At 43.8% G+C, this 21,566-nt stretch overlaps 1 protein-coding gene across 7 annotated transcripts in view; it reads left to right on the top strand.

The window, feature by feature from the left end:
* ZNF638 (zinc finger protein 638) overlaps window positions 1-21,566 on the top strand; it is a 74,555-nt gene that overhangs the window by 23,344 nt on the left and 29,645 nt on the right. For 6 of the 7 annotated variants that reach the window (XM_077933699.1, XM_077933701.1, XM_077933700.1 and 3 more), the window contains exons 2-4: window positions 14,955-16,515; window positions 19,754-19,815; window positions 20,721-20,762. In XM_077933699.1, coding sequence (XP_077789825.1) covers window positions 14,955-16,515; window positions 19,754-19,815; window positions 20,721-20,762 — 1,665 coding nt within the window. The remainder of the gene's footprint in view (window positions 1-14,954; window positions 16,516-19,753; window positions 19,816-20,720; window positions 20,763-21,566) is intronic. The other variant, XM_077933703.1, reaches the window with a different exon arrangement.

The raw sequence follows: 21,566 nt of genomic DNA, 5'->3' as shown, positions 1-21,566 counted from the left end.
CCTTGAATTTTGAAGATTAAAACGTTTGGGTAGGGGCAGCCCATTCTTATTTTTTGCAATGTGCCTAGTCTATTTTTATATGTTTAATAAATTGCATACATATATACAGTGCTTTTTTCCAGGGGAACGCAGGGGTACGCATACCTCTAAACATGTTGTGAATCTAAGTTTGGCTTCATTGAGGGGCAGTATTTGAATATGAGTGGGAAAATGAGAGTACCCCCTAAACATTTTTTTTTAGAAAAAAAGCACTGATTAATAATAATAATAATAATAATAATAATAAGTCTCCACCGAAACCCTCCCCTCTTTGTGAGGGGGGGAAGTGAGTGCCTCGTGCAATGTTACATCTCCTAGCTGCCCTGTGAACAACACTATGTTGTTGTTGTTGTTGTTGTTGTTGTTGTTGTTGTTATTATTGGCTACCATCCTTGCCTCACCATTGCGGCTTCCTCTGGTTCTGCATTCATTCCCACACTGTACACATCCCCAATCCGTCTCCCATTTTGCAGGCTTTGTTTTGGGCACCCGTGTCACGTGCGACATGAACTCCCTAGCCAGGATCCATGCATATCTTGCAGAAAAGACAAAGAAAAAACTATGACTCTTGCCCCTCGTGAAAGTTGCCTGTCGCCTAAGGCGCCTGGGGGAAGGTGGCAGCTGGGGAAAGGCAGCTATTGGAGAAGGAAGCCAGGCGGGAGAGGGAAATCTCTGGGCTTCTTGGTCTTTCCTTCCATATGTTTCCTACCTGGGAATTGTGAGGGGGGAGAGTTGCCTCTGCTGCTTCTTCCAGGTCCTGCCTGTGGGTTTCTTCCCACTGGGGCATCTAGTGGAGAGCGTGAGGCTGACCGAGATGGGGCCCCTTTGGCTGATTTTCATTAAATTTATGTACCGCCCTCCATCCAAAGATCACGGGGCAGTTTGTTCAGCTTTTGTTGTGTTCCTAATTCCCATCACGCTGGTATTTCCAGGGACGAGTCTAGAGTCCACTCGCCCTACATGCTGATATTCTGCACAAACTGGATGGTGCTTGTAACTTCTTTCCCCCCAGGTATTTAGCCCTCACCCTTCTGCCAAAACAGCCCCCAGGCCAGTTTTCACAAATCAGGACTCTTATCTGTAGTTTGAAGTGACAAGAGCTGCTTTACTACTGAGCTTCGGTGGTTTTTCTGTAGTGCCTTCAATATGCACGACATTTTACAGCAAACTTATAAGCTGTCTTAGTTTCTTACATTAAGGAAGCTGCAAGGTTTGTTTCTGACAGGCCAGAACAGGACCGGCTTTGGTTATCAACATGGGTCTGGTGCTCCTAGTACTCCGTTTACTCTTTAGCATATTATACTGTACAGAAAGGCCATAGCTTAGGAATAGAGCATCTGCCTTGTATATCCCTGGTATTTCAAGATAGGGCAGGAAGACAGCCCTGGCAAGCCATTGCTAGTTATTATAGGCAATACTGCACCAGATGGATCAGCTCTCTTGACTCCATATAATTTACTATCTTCATAGTACAGTCTTGCAAAATCTGCCAAGCTAAGTTAAGAGCCCATAAAATCTGTGAAGAAATTTCCTGTGGCTTCTAGGGTGTAACTGAATGTTTCAGTTCTTGGCATGTGGTTTGCACTCCCCAGATCAAAACCTCAATCGCTGGTGGAAATGGGTCTCACATGCTTCCCCCCCTCCCCCCATTGCTTTTCAATATGTTGAAATTTTATTATCATGGTGGCAGCATCTCATGCGCGGAGCTGAGGTGAGGGAGGCTGGAGGGTGGACTTGTTTGGTGTGGGATCTGCTGGCTGGCTGCTTCTGGGTTGAGGCTGTGACACTCAAGGGGTTTCTCTCGTCACTTGGATGCTTTCAGCCAGGTACGACTTCAAAAAATGGCATCCTCCAGTGCTACTTCCACACCTGCCTGGTTATATGTTCCTGAAGCACATGTGCTTTTGCCTTCCGTGTAGACCATGAGAAGGTGCCTTACCAAGGCTCTGCACCTGAGATGTGCAGAGCAAAACAAAATGTTAGTCACTTGGTGAACTTGACGCTGGACAGGAAGCCAGGGTTCATGCCCTCTTCGGCAGATCTTGAGCCTGGAGAAAACCTTGGGCTTTCTTTGCTTGCCAGATCCTGGCTGACCTCTCACTGTGACGGAGGTGGTCCAGATTGTCAAACAACGTTCATTGTCAATGTAACTTACTGAATTGAACTTCTTTAGAATTGGTCAACATTTGATCCTTGCGGTAACTTGGTTTTGCCTTGAGCACCTGTGATCCCTTCCCTAGCCGTGTTACATTCATACAGATACCTTCCCAGATTTCTAGTGCCGTAGTGGGATATAACATAGGTAGAAATCTTGGGTTTACAGAATAAAGAAAGATATTTCTGCGTTGCCAGCCTAAGCATGTCCTATCTCGGTGAGTTCACACGGTGAAAGAGAATGAACAAAGGAGGAAAGTTAACTTCCTTCCAGGTGGCCAACTGAGTCTCGGAATACAATTCTGTGGTCTCAACCCTTTCGTGCATTAACTAGTCAACTTGCTAGTTATTTTTTTTTTTTTTTTTTTTTAATATTTTATTAAGGATTTTCTTGTTTTACAGAAGTGTAGTGCCTCGTTTTTTGTTTGTTTTTTCCCTTTGACATTTTTACAAATCCATTTCATTTGTTGAGGCATTAGGGGGAGAAGAAAAAAGAAAGAGAGAAGAAAAGGGGGGGTGGAGAGAGGGAAGATGGATGGGGGTGGGGTCGGGTGGTGGTGTTTCTATTATGCTTAATGTGTGTAGAGTTTGGTGTCAGCGTTATTTGTGTCGTTCACTTTTTTTTTTTTTTTTTTTTTTTTAATATTTTATTAAGGATTTTCTTGTTTTACAGAAGTGTAGTGCCTCATATATATTTTTCCCCATGTAACATTTTTACAAATCCGTTTCATTTGTTGAGGCATTAGGGGGAGAAGAAAATAAAAATAAAAATAAAAAAAGGAGAGAAAAGAGAAAGGGGGGTGGAGAGAGGGAAGATGGATGGGGGTGGGGTCGGGTGGCGGTGTTTCTATTATGTTTAATGTATGTAGAGTTTGGTGTCAGCGTGCTTGTGTTATTCACTTGTGTTCCTTTGGTGGTGAGAGAGGTTGGGGTTGGCCTAGGGTGTGATTGTTTGCTTGTGATTGGCTGTGGTGATCTTTGTTTTCGTGTGTGAGTGAGGTGGGTGGGTGTTTTGGATCAGGTTAGCCATATTGATTTGTATGCTGTTGGTGGATTATTGTCATTGTCCTGTTGGGCTGTGTGTGTGATAAAGGGGAGCCATACCGGGGTGAAGGCATCTTCTTCTGTTTGTCCCCGTGTCAGTTTCAGTTTATTGGTTAATTTTTCTAGTAGGGCTGTTTCCCATACTATTTGATACCATTGGTCCATGCTTACTCCTGACAGGTCTCTCCAGTGTCTGGTTATGGTGTTTCTGGCTGCTGAGAGCAGGTGGGTTATGAGTTCTTTGTGGTGTAAATGGGCATTGTTGTCTTGGAAGATGTTTAGTAGGGCCAATTCTGGGGTGGTGTCTATTACTTGCTTAGTTATTTTACAAATTTCTTGTATGGCTGTTGTCCAGAATAGTTGGATTTTGGGACACTCCCACCACATGTGGAAGTATGTGCCTGTGGAGGTGCACCCTCTCCAGCATTTTGGTGAGGTTCCTGGGTGTATTAGCGCTAGTTTCCTTGGTGTTAGGTACCACCTGTAGGTGAGTTTCAGTGTGAGTTCTTTTCTTTTCGTTGATATGGATTTAAAGGGGGGTTTAGACCACATTCTGGTCCATTGAGTGGGGTTTATCTCATAGCCTATGTCATTCTCCCATTGATTTTTGATTGCGTCTAGGGGATTTGCGAGATTTTGGAGTAGTATTTTGTATATTGCGGATACCATCCCTTTACCGTTTCCCTTTGTTGTTAGGAGGAGGTTTTCGAAGGTTGTCAGGGGCCTAGTTGCTGCTGATTTTACTGTTGGGTTGTTTAAGAGGGCATGTAGTTGGTGTTGTGTTAACCAGGGCATTTGGGTGTCTTCTAGTTTGTCTTGTATTTCTTGTGTTGACAAGGGTTTGTTATTTTTATAAAAGTCTATTAGGCGATACAAGCCTTTGGTTCGCCAGGTTTTTATCTTGAGGTTTTGTGCTGCATGGTGGAATAATGGGTGGTACGCCAGGGGTATTAGTGGGGATGGGGTTGGGGATAGTTTGCCTATTTGTGTTTTCCATGCTTTGAGCATGGTCTGTGTGTACCTGTTAAGTGTTGTGGGAATTTTCTTTAGTTTGTTTGGGAGGAGTGGGTATGTTGTGGTGCAGGTGTTTTCAATTGTGTCCTTCTCTAGGTGTACCCATTGTTTTGTCTCATCTTCTAGTATATATGGGATTATATGGCGTATTTGGTTGGCGTTGTAATATGCTTCTATGTTGGGGATTCCCCATCCTCCTTCTGAGGTGGGGAGGTGCAGGTATTTGGGGCTTATTCTTGGTTTTTTATGTGAGAAGATGAAAGAGTGTAGTTTTCTCTGCCAACTGTGAAGTTGGGTTGAGGGGATCCAGATTGGGAGGGTTTGGAATAGGTAGGTCAGTTTTGGGAGTGTGATCATTTTGATCATGGCTATTTTGTCTGAGAGAGTGAGGTTCATGTTATTCCATCTCTTTAGGTCTTTGTTAATTTGTCGCCACAGGGGCTTGTAGTTGTGGAGGTATAATTTATTGAGGTTTCTGGTTATTTGTACCCCTAGGTATCTGAACTTGGTGTGGCAAAGTTTTATTTTGGTGACCTTCGTGAGTTCTTTTTGGGTGTGAGGAGGGGTGTTGAAGCACATAGCTTCTGACTTTGTGAAATTTACCTGTAGGCCCGACACCATTGCAAATGCGTTGAGTTCTCTGATTAGGGAGGTTGCTGTGCTTATGGGGTCTGGTGTTGTGACCATTAGGTCATCTGCAAAGAGCCCTAATTTATAGGTCCTGCCTTTTATTTCCACTCCCTTGATGTCTGTGGCTGCTCGGATGCGGATTGCTAGGGGTTCCAGAGCCAGGATAAATAAGAAGGGAGACAGTGGGCATCCTTGTTTCGTGCCTCTTTGGATAGCTATAGTGTTAGAATCCATATTGTTAGTTCTGCATTTTGCTGAGGCTTGGGAGTATATTTGTTTGAGGATTTGTAGGAAGTTGGGGCCAAATTTCATGTTAGTTAGTACTGCTAATATGTATTTCCACTCCAAGCAATCAAAGGCTTTGAGTATGTCTAGGGACATAATTGTCAATGGGAGTTTGGTTGCCTTGCTGTGTTCGATCAGGTTCAGTAGTTTCCTGATGGGGTCTGTTATATTGCGGCCAGGGACAAAGCCAGTCTGGTCTGGGGCTATTAACTTGTGTAGGAAGATTTTTAGGCGGTTGGCCAAGATTGATGTGAATATCTTGTAGTCTTGGTTTATTAATGAGATTGGGCGGTATGATTCTACTTTGAGGCTGTCTTTTAGTGGTTTTGGGATGGAGACTATTTTGGAGTGGGTCCAGGTTTTGGGGATGGGGCCTCCTTTTATGATGTCGTTGAATAGGCGGGTCATGTAGGGCATCAAGGGTTCTTTGAATTTCTTATAGAATTCTGCTGTGAAGCCGTCTGGGCCTGGGGCTTTGTGTGGTTTCAAGTTTTTGAGGACCGCATCTATTTCCTCTGGGGTGATAGGGCTGTCCATGAATTCCCGCTCCTCATCAGTTAGGGTAGGCATGGTCAGTCCTGCTAGAAATTTTTTGATTTCCCTCTCTGGTGGGTTATGGGAGGTGTATAGGTTGGAGTAAAATTCTGCAAATTCTGAAATTATTTCTTTGGGGGAGAATGTTATGTTGCCGTCTTTTTTGGTGATGCAGTGTATTCTTGTTTTGAGTGCTTTTTTCCTACATCTATTTGCTAGTATTCTGGAGTTTTTCCCTCCATATTCATAGAAACGTTGTTTAGAGTATAGAATGTTGATCATTGTTTTGTTGATTTCTAAGGAGTCTAGTTCTCTCCTTTTCTGTTCTATAAGTTTGAGGAGTTTTTTAGATCCTGTTTGTTTGTAGCGTGATGAGAGGGCTGTGATGTCTTGTTCTATTTTGCTAATTTTTGAGGAGGTTTGTTTTTTAAGGAATGTTTTCTCTTTTATGCAAGCTCCTCTGGTGACCGCTTTCATTGCGTCCCATAGGAGGGGGGTTGTTGTATTGTTTACATCGTTTTCTTTGAAGTAGTTTTGGAGGGTTTTTGTGAGACTCTCTCTAATTTGTTTGTTTGTAGTTAGGATGGGACTGAAGGACCAGGATGGGGTGGTTTGTGTTCCTTCTCCTATTTTAACAGTGACTTCTACTGGGGCGTGATCTGTGATTTTAATGTTACCTATGTTTGTTGATTCTACTGAGGGAATCAGACCCTGTGTGAGTAGAATGCTGTCCAGTCTGGACACTGTATCATGGCGTCCCGATTGGAATGTATGGCTGATGTCTCCCGGGTTTTGCTCACCCCAAATGTCATAGAGACCCCTGTTTTTTAGCATTTTTAGTAACTTGTAAGAGTTCCTGGTTGTTGGGGGTTTCCTTCGGAGGAAGGTTGCCCATGGGGTTGTGGGGTGGATATCTTTCAGGGATATACCTTTCATATTTAGATTGAGGTCCCCTCCTAGGATTGCTTCCCCTTCAGAGAAGGAGAGGAATTTGTTTAGTGTTTTCTGGAAGAATTCTAGTTGTTTCGTGTTTGGGGCATATATGGAGCCGATTGTCAGTTTGATTTTGCCATCTAGTGTCCCTTTAGCGAAAATGAATCTGCCTTTTTTGTCCTTGAGGACTGTTGTGGCAGTGAAGTTCAGGTCCCTACTGAGTATTATGGCTACACCACGGGCTTTCCCTGAGCCTTGTGCGACCCACTGTTGACTAAAGCGGGGGTCGCTCAGGAGTTTGCTGCCTTTGGGTGGATTGTGTATTTCTTGTAGGAAGGTGATGTGTGGTTTCATGGTGTTTATGTATGAGGTGATGCGTTTTCTTTTGATGGGGTTTCCCAGCCCCCTCACGTTTAATGTAATTGCTTTTAGGTTAGCCATTTTGTTTATCTATTATGTGGGGCGATTCCATGCCAACCCGTTCGGGTTGTCTTGTGTCTCTCTCTTCGTGTTGTTTAAAGAACCAGTGGGGTTGCGCTGACCTAGGGTGTGGTGGATGGGGGGCTAGTAGGATTAGAGTGAGATTTGGGTTAAAGAGTAGGGGGTAAGTTGTAGGGAGTTTCCTATATGTAGTCATATAGGTGTTTGTTTGGGGTATTTTGGGCCATCTGGCATTTAGCCAGTTGGTCCTAGGTCTCAGCTGGTGTGGAAGGCCGTGTTCAAGGACAGGCCGTCCCCCCTGTTGTCTGCGATAGGGGGTGATCAGCGAGACAGTGTGAAGTGACTTTGTAACGTCGCTGTCAGGTATAAGGTTTGTAAGCAGTGTTGCCAGTATTATGAGCAACATTGTTGGTGTGTTGGGGTGGGGATGTGGGTGCTGGTACGCTCTGGTGCCACCATAGTGCTGGTTGGGTATCAGATTTTAGCCTGATTGTGGGTTGTGTTATTAAGGTTGGAGTTGTTTTTCCTTAGTATGGAGTATGAGGATGTTGAAGGTGTGGGTGATGGGGAATGTGGTTGGGGTCGTATGGACTGGTGTTGGGGTGGGGATTTCTGTGGGGGTGCGGGGCTGGGGGGGGTGTTGATGGTGTTAACTAAATCTATGTTTTGGGGGGGAGGGGAAAAAAAGGGGGGGGAATCACCAGTCCTTCAGTTTGTGGTTTTTTCCTGGTTGCTTCTTTCAGCCGGGGTTGTTGTTGTTGTTGTAGGGTTGTCCATCTGCGATGAGTTGGTTTGGTTGATCTTGGTCTGGTTTCTTGTGTCGTATGGCCGGCGGGACGGTTCTGAGCATGATGCTTGCCTGTATTGGTTTGCGTTGTTGCGCCGCTTCTGTTGATTCTTTTTCTTCTGTACCGTTGTCCAGTTGTTTGCTGTTGTTTCCTCGTGGTTGGGGCTGTCACTTGGTGGGTTTGTCGGTTGCCATTCTGGTGGGAGGTCGAGTTCAAGGTTCTTTAGTAGTTGCAGGGCCTCAGGTATGTTGGTAGCCATGTGTTGTGTTGTGTTGGTTGTTACAATGAGGCGGAAGGGGAAGCCCCATCGGTATTTGATCCCTGCTTGTTGGAGACGCTGGGTGCATGGGCGCAGGCTTTTCCTCTGGTTTAGGGTATCCTGAGATAGGTCCTGTAAGGCCAGAATGGGGGTTTCTCCATATCGAAGGTTGCTTGAGTTTCTGAGTTGGTGCCATATCTCCTCCTTCTTTTTGTAGCGTGTGAAGCATACAATGATGTCTCTTGGGGGGGCGCTGGGTTTTGGCATAGGTTTTAGGGCTCTGTGAGCCCTCTCCAAGTCATCTGCCTCAAGTTTCAGGCTTGGGATTGTGTTTTTCAGCCAGCGTATAATTAGGTCTGCTGGGCTTTTCTCCTCTGTTTTTTCAGGAAAGTTGCGGAAGCGGATGTTACAACGTCTGTTGCGGTCTTCAAGGTCCGCTTGCTTAATTTTCATCTCTCTGTGTTCTGCTTCCATTTGGTTTACCAGTTCGTCCAGTTTCTTGTTCACACGTGCGTTCTCCTCCCGGTATTGTTCTATTATTCTTTCTTGCATTTGGTTCTTGTTCTCTAGAGCTTCCACTTTGGAGGTTAGATTGTTGATTAGTACCTGCATGGGAGCCATTGTGGCCTTCAGTGTTTCTTCTAATCTTGCTTCCATTTCCCTCAGATCTCGTTTCGTTATTGGGTGGTCATCATCTTGAAGGGGAGTTACCATCTTAGCATTGTTTGCCATCTCCCTGGTTGGTGTCATCTCGGTCTCCCTGATGGTTTTGGTTTGAGGTTGGCTTGGCGTCCTCTTGGGGTTGGGCGTGTGGTGGTTAGGAGTTGTGGCAGTGGTGATTCCTGGGTATTGTTGGGTTGCTGAGCTGATCAGGCTTTGTTGGCTGGTGGCTTTTACAGAGCGTTTCGATTAGGTGGTCATTTGTGTCACTTCTAGCCTGTGTTTTAAGAACTTCTCTAGGGCTTCTGTAGATGCCTCAGCGGTGCCGCCGAGGCGGGGGGGGGGGGGGGCAGGTAAGCAGAGATGGGTATACTAACGGACAGACAGTTCATATAAAGGGAGGGAGGTTAGCAGGTAGAGATGCAGGAGATTAGAGGGGTGGGGCCAGGGGAAATATGTGTTTAGGAGGGGGTTGTATATGCCCAAAAGGGGTATTGGGGTCCAGTTAAGGTGGAAGTTGGGGTTGGGAGTGCACTCAGAAACAGAGGCAGACAAATAGGGTATATGTAAAGGGTGGAGGGGGGAAAGGGAAGAAAAAGAAGAAAGAAAGAAAAAGGGGGGAGGCGGGGGGAGAGAGGAGATTGGAGTAAAAGAGGAGAGAGAGAGAGAAAGAGAGAGAGAGGAGAGAAAGTACAGTAATATCAGCGGTATTAGAATGCAGCAGTAGTTTTAGCTATAGTATGAGGGGGGCAAATTATGATAGGGTGATATGAATGTGTGTATGCGTTTCCTTTAGGGGAAGGGGGGGATGGAGAGAGGGAGGAGGGAGAGAAAAGGAGAGGAGGAAGGGGAAGGGTGGGAAAAGGAAGGAGAAGAAAAGAGAGGGGGAGAGGGTGAGCTGCTGCAATGGTATGGGGGGGAGAGTCTTATTTTAAAAGAGGGGGTGGGGGGGAAAGGGCTCCCTTCTCAAAAACAAACTGATGAACAGGCTAAAAAGGGGGGGTTGATTTTAAAAAATAAAAGAGATAGAAAACAAAATTGGGGATGGAAAATGAAAGGTGGAATAAAGGGAAAAAATGAGGAGGGGTGAAGAGAGAGATGGGAGAGAAAAATAAAAAAGGGGGAAGTTGAGGGGGAGAGTATCAATAGCAATAGCAGTGATATGGAGGAAATTTTTGTTTTAAAAGAGAGTGGTGGTCGTAGCTGGGGGCGAAAGATTCCCCCTTCAAGAACAAACCAACAAGAGCTTTAAAAAGAGAAAGAGGGAAAGAAAAGAATAATAATTGTATGGTTTGGTTTTGTTTCCCCCCCCCAAATAATAATAATAATATTTCCCCCTAATTATTATTATTTTTTGTTTGTAAAAAAGTAATTAAAAATGTACGGGTAAAAGATAAAAATGAGAATTAAAGGTAAAAAAGAAAAAGGGGGTTGTCTTTAGATAGAGCTTTTTATTTTATTTTTTTAAAAAAATGAGTAAAGTGTAGGTAAAAGAGGGTAGGTAAAAGAGAGTGGGAAGTCTGGGGCGAAGTGGCAGTCCCAGGAAATGGCCTGTGATGGTTCAGGGTTGTTTTCTGGGTACTGCCATTTTAAATCTTAAGAGGGGAGTTTGAGGTGGAAATAAAATGAGGTTTAAATTGAGGGTGTGTGTGTGGAAAAGTGTGTCTTTAAGTAGTGTGTAGAAAAGATAGAAATAAATATAAAGATTCAAATAAAGGGTGGCTGCAGCAGCAGTGGCCCCTCTTTTAAAAAGAAAAGTGGTAAAAGTAGGTATATGGGGGGGGGAGGGATAAGAAAGATATATAGATATATATATATATTCTTTTTAAAGGGGGGAGGAAGGGGTTAAAAAAAAGGGGGAGTTAAAAAAAAAAAGAAAGGGGGAAAAGGGTAGTTTTTTTCCTCCTTTGTTATGCAGCTTCTCTGTGTTTTCCTTGCCGCTGGAGCTCCCGGTAGGGCTCAGCCACGTGCGTTTTTTTTCCCTTTTCTTCCCCGAAGCCTTCACCGTGCTCACCTACCTCTCCTCTGCTTTCCCGTCGGCAGAGATGGGGGCAGCAACGGTAAATTTGGGGCTCCTTTTTCTTTCCTTCCTTTTCTTCCTCTCTCTCCCTTTCTTTCTCCCTCTTTGCGTTAGCTCCACTGTCCTCCTGGTTTTGGAGCTCCTCTCGGCTGTTGGGGGGGGGGGGGTCGGGTGCCTTTCCGGTTCAATCTCAGTCGTGGGGGGGGTGCTTTGGCTCCTTTGATAGATGCCCGGGCACCCCCAATACCTCTCCGCTGGCAGTGTTGGCAGCAGCAATCTTGGGGGTCCGGGAATTGGCCAGACAGAGCCTTTTAATGTGGCTGGCTTCAGGAGCTCTTTTCTTCTGCTGCTGCCGCCATGTTGCCTCGCCGGAAGTCCCCGTCAACTTGCTAGTTATATTTGACTGCAGTTTCCCACACTTAATTGCATTGGTTCATTTCATAAAATTTGTACACCGCTTGATTGTGAGAGAAAGCCACAAAGTGGTGTACAAAAAATATAAAACAATAAAATTGTTCATTAAAAAACCAATCATGTAAAATATTCAGAAAATTAAAATCACCCTAAAACTAAAAAACATATTAAAACATGTTTCAGCATCACTGTAAATATTGGGGCAGGCTTGTCTAAACAAAAGCAGGCACCCAAAGGGATGCAGTGAAGGCACCTGCCTAATACCATTCATGCTATTCATAGTTCAGTAGGTGGAAGTGGTGGCCATGCGGCAACTAAAAGCTAGCAACAGGCTTTTAAAGGCAGCAGGGAAAGGCAGAAAATGAGTTCCCTCCTTTCCCTGGAACTGTGCTAAATGATGCTGTGCCTCTTCTGGTCTTAAAAGTTGAAAATAGACATCGCTAGATAAAAGAGGCAAGAGGTCATTCACAAGCAACAAAAAGACCTGTATGCTCTTCTCAGTGATGATAGCCCTCTGGGTGCAGAAATGCATCTTTGATTTGGTTGTTTTGTATGTCTTTAAATGGCCTTTAAAAGTCTTTAAACTGCATATTTTCAGACAACAAATTTTTGTCTTAAAATGCATTGGCCCGCTTCAAAGGAGAAAGTAATTCATAGGATTTGATCGCCATCTTCCAATATCTAAAGGGCTTTCACATGGAAAATGGAGCAAGCTTGTTTTTTGCTGTTCTGGAGAGTAGGACCCAAAACAATTGATTCAAGTTACAAGAGAGGAGATTCTGAATTAATATCAGGAAGAACTTTCTGGCGGTAAGCGTTGTGGAACGGAATTCCTCAGAAAGTAGTGGACTTCTTTCTTGGAGGTTTTTAAGCAGAGGTTGATTGGGCACCTATCGGGGATTCTTTAATTGAGATTACTGCATTGCAGGGGGTTGGACTAGATGACCCTCAAATGTCCCTTCCAACTCTACAATTCTATGATTCTATGCTGTGTGTGGGAATGGAGTATCCTAAAACTAGTTTAGAACACTGAACAGAAAGCACTGCAGTGTTTTATTGTGTGTCCCCTTGGAAAATCCAACAAGTAACTGCTACATGTTTCTTTAAAAAGTCTTGTTTCTGAGCTGGGGTTGATGCTGCAACTATGGTGGATATTTGAAGATCTTCTAAGCCATGAATTTATGGTGGACTTCATTAAACTGAATAGTACTGCTAATTTAGGCCACGAGGTGGTAGCAAAATTGTGCCGCTCTCATCACAATACAGCACAGGTCTAGAGGTGAATTTGCCCCTGCTCTGCATTCTTAAGCAGACTAACCCAATTCTCACGTCCCTGACTGAAACACAGATTGAAACATACTTATATACTTCAGATTTTGCATTTATCTGAATTTTATGGTGCAGTACTTGGCTTAAAATACTAAAACACATATAATAATAGTTTGGGATAGTATTAGTATTATTCACTGGTATTACCCAAAGGTCTCCAAGCATCTTAAAGGTAAAGGTACCCCTGCCCGTACGGACCAGTCTTGACAGACTCTAGGGTTGTGTGCTCATCTCACTCTATAGGCCGGGAGCCAGCGCTGTCCGCAGACACTTCCGGGTCACGTGGCCAGCGTGACAAGCTGCATTTGGCGAGCCAGCGCAGCACATGGAACGCCGTTTACCTTCCCGCTGGTAAGCGGTCCCTATTTATCTACTTGCACCCGGGGGTGCTTTCGAACTGCTAGGTTGGCAGGTGCTGGGACCGACCAACGGGAGCTCACCCCACCGCGGGGATTCGAACCGCCGACCATGCGATTGGCAAGTCCTAGGCGCTGAGGTTTTACCCACAGCGCCACCCGCATCCAAGCATCTTAGAACACATTAAAAAATGTAAAATATGTTTAGAAATGGATACATTGAGATAAAACATGTTGGGTTATTGCGTTGGACTAGGATGGGGGGGCCGAGATTAGCGCTGCTGTTCCTCCATGAAGCGCAATGGGTGGCCCTGGTCCAGTGTGTCTCTCGCTGCTTAACCCTCCTCACCAGCTTTCTTCGAGGAGAAGTGAAGGGGAAGAACATAGGAGGCCACTTTGAGCTCCTTGTGGGGAATGCCAGATAGAGGTGCAGCACTTGATTCCTTAGATAAATAAGCACACATTGCTGGGGGGTGTTGCACTGCTCTCAGCTAGGTGGTTATTTGTTTTCTTTAAAATGGTACGAATGAGTTTAGCAAAAATGTTGCAGGGGCTGAACATTTGGAGCGACAACTACGTTTGCTTCACAGAAAACTAGAAAATTTAGTATCCTTTCCCCAGAGAATGTATGCAGTATTTATTAACTTTGCACAAATAGAAATGGGTTTATCAACTTTTACATGTTTGTTCCTCAATTGTGTTGGTGTATTTTCTGATTCATCAGTTTCTTTCATTAGATGCGGAAGCTGGAAGAATTTTCTGTGTGAAGCAAACTGTTTTCTCATGGATTTTTATGGGCCTTCACATTTATGTTTACTGCCTGTTTGAAAACATTAAATGCTCGTAACATGCGCAGCAACTCTATGGGGCTGAGGTGTCTTTGGCTCCCTCGAAATCTGTTGGGAGGGGGCCAGGCCTCCTGAATGTTGGGGTGGAGGAGGCAAAGCGCGAAGCCAAATGGGGTGCGGCTTCAGTGGCAGGCTCCTCCTGAGCGAGAGAGAGGAGGAATTGCTAGCCATCGAAGCCGCGCTGGGCTTCCCACTGGGCCCCTCCTGGTGACACGACTTTGCATGTGTAACGCGTGTCACATGCATGACCTCACATGAGCATGATGCGTTCTGAGCGCACGATGTCACACACACGCTGGGCCACCTCGATCTTGGGCACAAGTTGACACCTCTGGTGTGTAACACGTCCGGTCTAAGAAAGAAAAGGTTTTGGGACCTATTAAGGCTAGAATCTCCTGATGGAAGGCTATGAAATTATATCGGATAGCAGTGGTAGGTAAACCTTCAGAAGAATTTTCTAAAGACTGATATGTCACTAATATAGGAGATTACTGAGACTGGTGGCAGTTTGACAACTTACTTAATATGGGTCCTGCCAGGGGGATGGACCAGGTGGTCTGTTAATGCCCTTTCCGTGTTACTCTCCTGTGATTTCCCCCTGCCCACATACTATCTTTAAGTAATTTCTGTGTTGAAATGGTTGAAGCCATTTAGTTGGCAAATTCTATGTAGCTCTTGCCACAAAGTTTCAAACATCCTCTAGTTTTGTTAGTTGAGGAGGTCACATAAATAGTGGTTGTAGCACATCTTCATTGTCAAATACATTGTTTTATAGGACAATCCTTTACTTAATTACTTGGAAGTAAGTCAATTGAATTGAATGGAACTTGCTGCCCAGTAACTCTGCATATCGTCGTAGTGCAAATTATTATCTTTCTAATGGCCTGATTAAATTACACTTGATAAGTGGCTAGAATGCATTAAAATCACATGGGTTTTCAATTGAAAATGCTTGTTTGCATGGTTGGTTTAGAGTGGGATATAAAGCCTTTTAAATTCAAAAGTTGTGGTGCGTTGAAACACATAGGAAATGACTTTCAGTTGACAAGTGAGTAAAACCCCCAACCCCTTTGCTAAAACAAGATGTTACTGAGAAAAAAACGAAACGGTTGTGTTTTTCAAACAATTTACTTACAGGCAGTAGAACCATTTTAGAAAGTAGATTAAAAATAAATGTAATCTAATTTTTGTGTGTTTAACTTTCAGCTTTGTGGTGTTCTTGGAAAATTTTGCACCTTTTGTGAATTCTCTGAACCTTGGCATTGCCAGCCCACTTCTGTTGGGCCCTCCTCCTCCTCCTCCTCCTTTGCAGCTTGCTCAGATTAAGACACAGTTGGCTTTTCACCAGTTGAACTCGGTAGCTTCAACCCATTCTATAGCATCTTATGCTTTGTTAAATGAAGCATTTCTGAAAATTGCCATGTTTAACCCTAGAGGAAACATGCCTCCAAGGCCGAGGGGGCCTAATGCGCCTGGTCCAATGCCACGTGGCCCTTTTCTGGGGCCAAGACCGGGACCAGGACCGGATGGTCTTCAAAGGCAACACCCGCCTGCTCCTCCCAGAATGCCTCAAAGGGTCATGGAACCAGAAATGAGGGCAAGATTCCCAAGGCCAAATGTTCAGGTCACGCAACATGGAATGGATCCTAGACAAGAGCGGCACCAGAGGGAAGAGGGATGTGCTACTCACTGGGACAATCCATTTCCGCCTGTAAATAGTGGCCAGATCACTTCAGGAAACTTTGCACAACAAGCCACACGTATCCAGAACCGTTATACAACCGAGAGTGCTTCCAGCATCTTAGCAAGCTTTGGCTTATCTAATGAAGACTTGGAGGAACTTAGTCGGTATCCGGATGATCAGCTGACACCAGAAAACATGCCTTTAATTTTGAGGGACATCCGAATGCGCAAAGTGACTCATCAGTTACCAAGTTTACCTTCTGAGAGCAGAGAAAAGGAAATGTTTCACAGTGACGATGGTCATGGTAGCATGATGAAGAGCAAGGTAATTGATTACGGGCATGAAAGCAAGTATGAATATACTGAACCTCCTCTTGATGTCAAAGTCTACAATTCTGATGCATCAACTGAGGGGAACATGAAAGGATTTCCAGCACAGCAGACGACTCTCGTCTCTTCGGCACCCTCTGGTGTAACCAGTAGTCAAATGAATGCAGTAGAAGAGCTGATACGAAAGATGGGGTTCCAGAGAAGCGCATCAAGTACGCAGTCCTTTTTCCCCATGGATGCTTCCAACAAGGGGCCAGGGCTAGGCCTCCCTCCAGCAGGAGCCGGGATGCCTCCAGCAGCACCGCCCATGATGCCTCCCGTGGTACCACCCATGTCTGGGGTGCCAGCATTGCCTGGGATGCCTCCTGTTGCCCCTCAGACTTTGCCTCCGCCAACTGTTCCTCAGCCCATGATGCCGCCTGTGAACCAACCACCTCCAACTATGAACCAGCCGCCACCTCCTTTTGCACCTGAGATGCATGATAGGATTCACCATGAATCCAGGGCTCATCCTTCTGATGTTCCACCTGGACCTGCCAGTGGCCAGACAAAAATCCACAAGAAACCTCAGCATCCTATTGAGTCTGCTTTTGGCGCGATGAAAGCCTCTTGGTTTCCAGTTTTTTCACAGGAAGATGCCCAGAAGCTGAAGAGATTGCCAACTCCGTCGATGATGAACGATTACTATGCTGCATCTCCAAGAATATTTCCACATGTGTGTTCTCTGTGTAATGTAGAATGTAGACATTTGAAGGTGAGTCACTTCCCACCCTCACGATTACATACATTTGTGTTCTATGTACTGGGTTTAATTGACTTCCTGGATATCTGTAGATTTTATTCCCGTAAGATGTCCAACAATCAAGAAGCTTGGGAATTAATACTGTGTGTGTCTGATTTGCACAATCTGACTGGCTATTTCTGCAGGTTTCACCTGTAAAAGCTGCCTTATGATAGACAAGTTCTCAATTGACTTTGGATTCCCAGTTCCCTCTACTGCTTCCTCTGTCTATAATTAAACTTGCTCTAGTAGCTTCTGGGATCAAAGGAAGTTGGACTTAAAGTAGACAGTGGATTAAGGTTGCAGTCCAGTCAGAAACATTGGTAAAGAAAGCATTTATTATAGTGTTAGAATGTAGCATAAGGATGATAGAACAAAATAAGTTATACAGAAGCATTAGTTAAATTTTCTTAGCTGATGCATCTAACTACTTGTTTGACCCTTGATACCTTAAGTTCAAGTAAGGTTTGAAAGCTTCAGGTTAACACAACTACATTTAAGTTGTCTTGGGCTGCAGTCCAAGCTTACCTGAGATTATCTCCCAATTAACTTGGCACAAATTGTTCTTGAATAGGCCTGGATAAAAGTTTAAAGAGGAATCTAGCAGTATGGGCAGAGCTCCTGAGTTGACTACACATGGCCGATGAGGAATCGTTCACTGCGAGAAGGAAAGCCCAGCTAGATTTAGAAAAAGAAGACGATGGGATTCAGAGCAAGTTCCTTTCTGTCTCATTGAAATCAAAAGTCTTAAGTTATTAATAATGCTACAGATTGATTTCACTGGACCTAAGTGAGACTTCCTTGCTCTGGATCCAACCCAGGAATTTCCTGCAGCTTTGAGAATTTCAGTGACCATAATCTCTGTATGAAATATTATCCTCCATACCAAAGAAGATACTCTCACGAATGTCTGATAGTCTCTTTTCCTGACAGAGAACCAAATGACAGGGTGGGAGAGGAGAGCCAAATATCATTTACAAGTATGGGATTCTGGCAATAGTTTCTTTGTGGGCGGGGGAATCACCCCACAACACAGAGAAGTATTAGCCAGACAAAGTGAGATATGTACAGTATTGATTTGACTTTGATTTCCAAACATCTTTTTTATTTCGCTTAATTCTGAAATAGATTGCACGAGACATTATCACAAAATTCATTGTATTTCTCCGGCTCTTCCCCTCTTGCCCTAAGCATCTCAAGGACCTAGCATGGGTTGCATTCATTTGTTCCTCCCAACAATCATAAGAAGGCTATAAGTACTTAGTGCAGTGTTTTGCATTTTCAAATTCCAAAGGATTGAAGGCCGGCCATAGGTAATTTACCGATGTGCAGTTACTCAAAAATATGTCCCACTGAGTTAAGAAGGAATGTACTGTTAGTGTGATTATAATTTTGTCCTTAGGGGATTACTCAGTTACAGAGTTTTTAAACTTTTCTTCTGTATCAAATTTCTGTTTCTCTTAATGTGCTTCGTGTCCACCTCAAACTGTGTGTTACTATCCCAACCAATTCTAGATTTTCGTTCATAGAATCTTAATCCATTAGCTCAGGCTGTGTAATAAATTGAGTTTTGTAAATTGTGTTTAACTGCACAATGGCGGGGTTCTGAATTATATGCATTGCAGATGTTCATGTCTCCAAGTTTATATTTCTTACTTACTCAAAATCCTTTTAAGGGCGTGAGAGTGCGGAAAACAAGTCATACAATCATAAAATTGTAGAATGGGAAGGGACCACGAGGGACCACCATCTAGTCCAACCCACTGCAGGGCAGTAATCTTTTTGTCCAACGTGGGGCTCAAACCCATGACCCTGAGATTAAGAGTCTCCTGCTCTATTGACTCTGGATCAGTCTTTGCAGATGCCTAAAAACAGAATAAATACTGTAATATGGGAATTGGTTTGGGACAGAAAAACTTTGTACGAAATAAATAATGTTGTTGCCTGTTGCTTACTCTACACACTAAGCAGAACATGAGTGTAATTTATTCAATGTTTTTCTATTCTCTTGCATTCTGCATACAAGTTAGTTGTTTACTGAATTGTTTAGGTTCCTTCCCCCACCCATTCATAATTTTTTAGTGCAGAACATGAATTTTAGCCTCTTTTTAATATTTAATGGAATAATATAATAATGTTCTATGGGCAGCAAAGGCCTTCTGAAGCAGGAGGTTTTGTGATTCCTGAGACAAAAGTTTGGGTTTTAAAAACATTCAGAGAAGGGAGCTTAACAGATGCGAGAGCCCAAAATAATGTTTCCATGTGAACACCACACTTTCAGGTGCTGCTGTTACTAAGATGACTGGTTGCTGTTTACGTTTTTAGGCTTATACTTTGGGGGGACTTCACGGCTCCCAGAAAAATATAAGCCTTACAGATGTCCGCAGACCACCATAATGTAGCAGGACAGAATACTTTTATTGCGCAGCACTGCAAACCTTCAAATGCATAGACCATTATTTTTATTATTTATTATTATTTTTATTTGTATACCACTCTATACCTGCAGGTATGTAGTTTAAAAGGGGGGGTTGTGTCTTTGCAGCTCTTTATGTTGAAACACTTTTCTTTTACCTCTATTATAAAGATACCGATTGTAGTCAAGCTGTATAGGTTGTGATGTCCCCCATTGTTCTTCCCAAGTCGCTGCTGTTGACTTGCCCATGTAGTGCTATCCCAGTTGTCTGTATGGTGACAAATGCTGGGACAAGTGGGCAGAATAGTTCTGCATTGCTCTTTTTTCCAGGAGAATGCATCACAACGCCATGGCAGCTGTATTTGGGTTTGCTTTTCTCTCTCTTCTTTCCCCTCTCTGAGAATTATGGCATTTCTGTTCATATTTGGATCCTTCTGGGCCAATGTAAAGCAGTACTTGGAAGACCAAAATACCCTAATTCTGTTCTGTATGCAGTTCAGAGGCCATTAATTTGGCAGGTTTGAATTAACACAGAACAGCAACATATTGCATATCTTGACATCAGACGACACTACACTGTAGATCATCTTGATAGAAGAAATCTTAGGCTTGTCTTATGAGTTTTGGACAACCTGAGTATATAACACAACATGGTTATAAGGGCAAATGGTGGCAGAGGGCGTGAGAAATCCATGTATACTACCATGAGCTGCATGGAGGAAAGCGGGGGTGTAAATGTCATTCTAATAATAATAAAATACTTGTAACTATGATTTATGGCTTTTCCTTCTGTAGGACTGGATTCAGCATCAGAATTCTACTGCCCACATTGAGAACTGTCATCAGCTATGCCAACAGTAAGAATGCCCATTTAATTTGTACATTAATTATATGAAGACGGACTTGATTCTTGTACTTTCCTAAAGGGATACTAATAGTCAATAAAATGATTTCAGTGGGATGTGAATTTCAACCATAATACTTTTAAGCAGTATGTTCTGCTTAATCTGTATGTTGATCTGTTTGTTCTACACTGGAAAGCTCTAAATGCCATGCGCCATTCTGAAATGAGATGAATGGTTTTTCAATTCTAGGGAATTAGGGTTGATCTGAGACGGAATATAGCCACACAACTTTAAGCAGGGTAGTGCATAAAAGGTAGAAGAACCAGTGGGTGGGCACAGGGTCAACACCACCATGATCAGGAAGGGTGAGGAGCATAGAACAAGCCAAGGACTCCAAGGGAGAGGCCCACCATTGGGGCAGTGTGGGAGGGGGTGAGCCAAGTTTCAGTGAGGGCAATTACGTGGAAGGATGGAAAGAGAGAAAGATCAAGGAGGGCGACAGTTCTCTAGGAAGCAGAGCGGGTGTTAAGCAACATGTGGATGAGATGCACAGAGAGAGCGAGAGGGTGGGTGCTTGAGCTGGGATCCAGACGTAGGTCTTGCTCTCAGGTACTTCTGGGGTTGGACCTGACTAATAATGTGACTATTTTTTAATTCTGTAATGTGGTCTTTCACTTAATTCAATTGCTGTGTTACATGTTCACCTTAAAAGCTCCCAAGCAGATTAGGACAACCTCTTAGAATATTTTTTAACACAGAGGCTAACTTGGGAAATTGACACACCTCTGCCAGTACCTGGCAGACATGCAAATCTCACTCTCTGCAGCACAGGAAAGGGAGGGAGGTGCTTCTTAGCAATAGATAACAATGAAAATAATTCAAAACTTCTTGCATTGATAGTTTTATTCTTGAAACAGATTTCCTGACTGGAATCCAGAAGCCCACTCTTCATCAAAAAGGTAATTTTGCAAATACGACTACTTCCCATAATACTGATAAGGTGCAGTAATATTTCATCTCCCTTTTCCCTAAAGACATTATAATGGATTGAGTTCTCTGTGGTTGGGAGAACGTTATTTAAATATTGGAATTGTGGATGTTGCTTTGCATGTTGTCCCGTGGAGATTTTGCAGCTGCTTCTTCCGCTTCTGCTTCTTCACCACCCACCTTTCACACTGATGTCCCAGGGCAGGTTGCAACAACTAAAACACAATATTAAGAACAGTTTAAAACAACTCACAATCACTGGAATAAGATGGGTCCTGAAAATACATATCTCAAGTGTCAAGAGGTAAGGTAAAGACATGCATCTTCAGTGTTCATTGCCAGCTGTGTAATGAAGATACCAGATGCTTCTCTGTGGGGATGGAGTTCCACAGTGTAGGGGCTGCCCCAGAGAATGCCCTCTCCCGGACCATCACCACCCTGAGCTTCTGAGGGTGGAGGAACAACCGACTATATAAAACTATATATGAGAGTTATCATAGTTACAGAGCTTATCATGGTTATAGAGCATCATATTTGTTTAAGCATGGCATTGCCTACCTGTTTGGCACTTGAAGGCTTGCATGAGTTTCTCCTGAGCCCAAGGAGTGTTACCAGTGCAGATACCAAAACGTTCTGTAGGTGCTGATGCTTTGCGAGAGTTCTCTCACCATGACTGAAATGGTACCACAGTGCAAGTCATAACATCAAACTGGGTTGTATCCCATGCAGTTTACTCAGTGTAAATCGGTTGAAATTAATGGATGTGACTAACATAG

Source organism: Podarcis muralis, chromosome 9 (assembly GCF_964188315.1).
Source record: "Podarcis muralis chromosome 9, rPodMur119.hap1.1, whole genome shotgun sequence".
NCBI classification, from domain to species: domain Eukaryota; kingdom Metazoa; phylum Chordata; class Lepidosauria; order Squamata; family Lacertidae; genus Podarcis; species Podarcis muralis.
This window is presented reverse-complemented; position numbering and strand designations above follow the sequence as displayed.